This window comes from Trypanosoma rangeli (genome assembly GCF_003719475.1).
Source record: "Trypanosoma rangeli strain AM80 chromosome Unknown Tra_15.4_contig_00209, whole genome shotgun sequence".
NCBI lineage: Eukaryota > Euglenozoa > Kinetoplastea > Trypanosomatida > Trypanosomatidae > Trypanosoma > Trypanosoma rangeli.
In genome coordinates, this window is record NW_021705954.1 from 29881 (window position 1) to 31927 (window position 2047).

The window sequence follows — 2047 nt, forward strand, 5'->3', positions numbered from 1 at the left end:
GTGCACGGTTACTGTTTATACGGTCGACAGTCCATTGCATGCCAGTGAGGCAGGCATCCACAACCTTCTTGAAAAACGGCTTGGCAACAAAGTCAATGAAGCCAATCTGGCCCTTGGCCAACTCCGTGTTCTTGGAACGATCAAACATGGGCAGCACCTCCACACCCTTCTCCTTCTCCATGTCACCCTGACGGTAGAACTCCTCTGTCACCGACATAGCCCACAAGCGAGAAATGTCAAACGGCTTCGTTACATTCGAAATATCACCCGCCTTCACTATTACGTCCATGATCATCTGCCTGGCGGTGGTATCTTCAATTGAATACGGTTTTTCCATAGATACAAGAAACAAATTTAACAGCTCATTATGCTTGGCCATATCCGTGGCAAGCACGCAGTCAATCATAGCACGATACGCCAGGGTGCGATCGGCACCATCAAGGCCCTCAAATACATCGGAGTCCGGATCGGAGAGAATTTCGACGGCAAGATTACAGTGGTGCACCTCCAGCACCGAGGTGTTGCCGCTCGCACTCGACAGAATACCTAGCGGAGACTCCGTCTTAAGGTAGAAGCTGTTGTTTAGCCCCATGTGGTCAAGGTCGTGCACCAACGCCGTCACCAGAAGCACAAAGCAATCGAGCTCCGTCAGCTTTTCACATGCGGCACCCTCGTACAGGAAGGTGTACACGGTCTGGCATACATCCACAACATGGTAGAAGTTGTGGTACGGCACATTGCGGTATTTCTTCCGGCACTGAAGGATAAAGTTCAGCAACGTGTCATCACGGCAGTGAAACTTCTGAGGAAGACCAGTTCCCAAAATTAGCCTGTACGCGACGGCAGCGGCAGCCTCAAGCGGCTTCTGCACATTCTCACGCACGTCAAACAGGTCAAAATCAACGCTTGTGATGTCCAAATGGCCGAGGTTGATTTCGCGCACCGCATCTCGTTCCGCCTCCGTGATGGCAAGCGGACGCTTCAGATTGCGCAGCGAAGCACGCCGGCCACCAGCCAGTGCACGGTTCTCATTCAGCTCCATCACCTCGCGGCCGGCATTCACAGCAAACTCCAACAGGTGGGAGTTGTTGATGGAGATACCTGCGAAAAGGGAGAAGACACGAAACGTCTCCCGGTCAGTCGCTGTGAACACAGTCACCTCCCCCGCGTGATCCAGCTTGTTCACAAGCTGCACCACTGCAAGAATCTCGCCGCCCAGTACAATTGGCTCACACAGAATGGTATGCGTGCGGTACCCAAGCTGCCTGTCCACCTCACGGTTGAATCGGGGGTCTTGATAGGCGTCGAGAATGTTCACCCCAACGCCGGTCGATGCCACAAGGCCAGCAATACCCTGCCCACACGGAAAGCGGATCTCCTTGCCAGCCACGTTGTCCGCAATGCGGCTGTACAGTTCGTTTCGTTCCTTGTCCACCAGGAACAACGCAGAGCGGTCCGCGTGCAAGAGCTTTTTTGCACCGTGAAGCACATGGCGCACAATGCCATCCACGTCCCGGATATCGGTGTTGGACAGCAGCGTCACAACACCCAAAATGGCATCGCTCTTCTTCTTCTCGTTCACCAACTTCTCATTGATGCGACAGTTGCGCAGAGAGGCACCTGCAAACATAGAGAAGGTCTGGAAAAGCTCCTCGTCACGTTTGCCGAAGGTGCGTGGCAGCCTCAGGCCGCCCTCGGTCACCATGTCCAGCTTGTTGATCAGCTGGGCGACGGCCACAATCGAACCCTCATACATCACAGGCATACAGAGAATCGTCTTGGTGCGGTATCCAGTCGCCTTATCCACCTCGCGGTTAAATCGATCGTCGGCATACGCGTCAGAAATGTTAACGATTTCACCTGTCTGGGATACAAATCCCGCAATACCCGCATCAATCGGGATGATGACAATATTGCCATCTTCAAAGTGGGCCTCTAGTGTCTCTTCCTTGACAAGAAAGATACTGCAGCGATCGCTTTCAGTCAGTGCCTTGGCGGTGTTCATGATCGAGTTTGCAAGCACGGCCTCGTCTAGATTGTCACGAGC

The 2047-nt window shown here is 53.4% G+C and overlaps 2 protein-coding genes across 2 annotated transcripts in view; both read right to left on the reverse strand.

The window, feature by feature from the left end:
* The window catches only part of TraAM80_06031 (cyclic nucleotide-specific phosphodiesterase PDE2A), a gene marked incomplete at both ends in the record, with an annotated part of 2631 nt that extends 626 nt beyond the window's left edge, over window positions 1–2005 (reverse strand). The window contains one exon of the mRNA XM_029382888.1: window positions 1–2005. This exon is cut by the window's left edge and continues 626 nt beyond it. Within this exon, the coding sequence (XP_029237266.1) occupies window positions 1–2005 (2005 nt within the window).
* Window positions 2006–2039: 34 nt separating this feature from the next.
* Window positions 2040–2047, reverse strand: part of TraAM80_06032 (cAMP specific phosphodiesterase) — a gene marked incomplete at both ends in the record, with an annotated part of 1179 nt that continues 1171 nt past the window's right edge. Inside the window, one exon of the mRNA XM_029382889.1 lies at window positions 2040–2047. This exon is cut by the window's right edge and continues 1171 nt beyond it. Within this exon, the coding sequence (XP_029237267.1) occupies window positions 2040–2047 (8 nt within the window).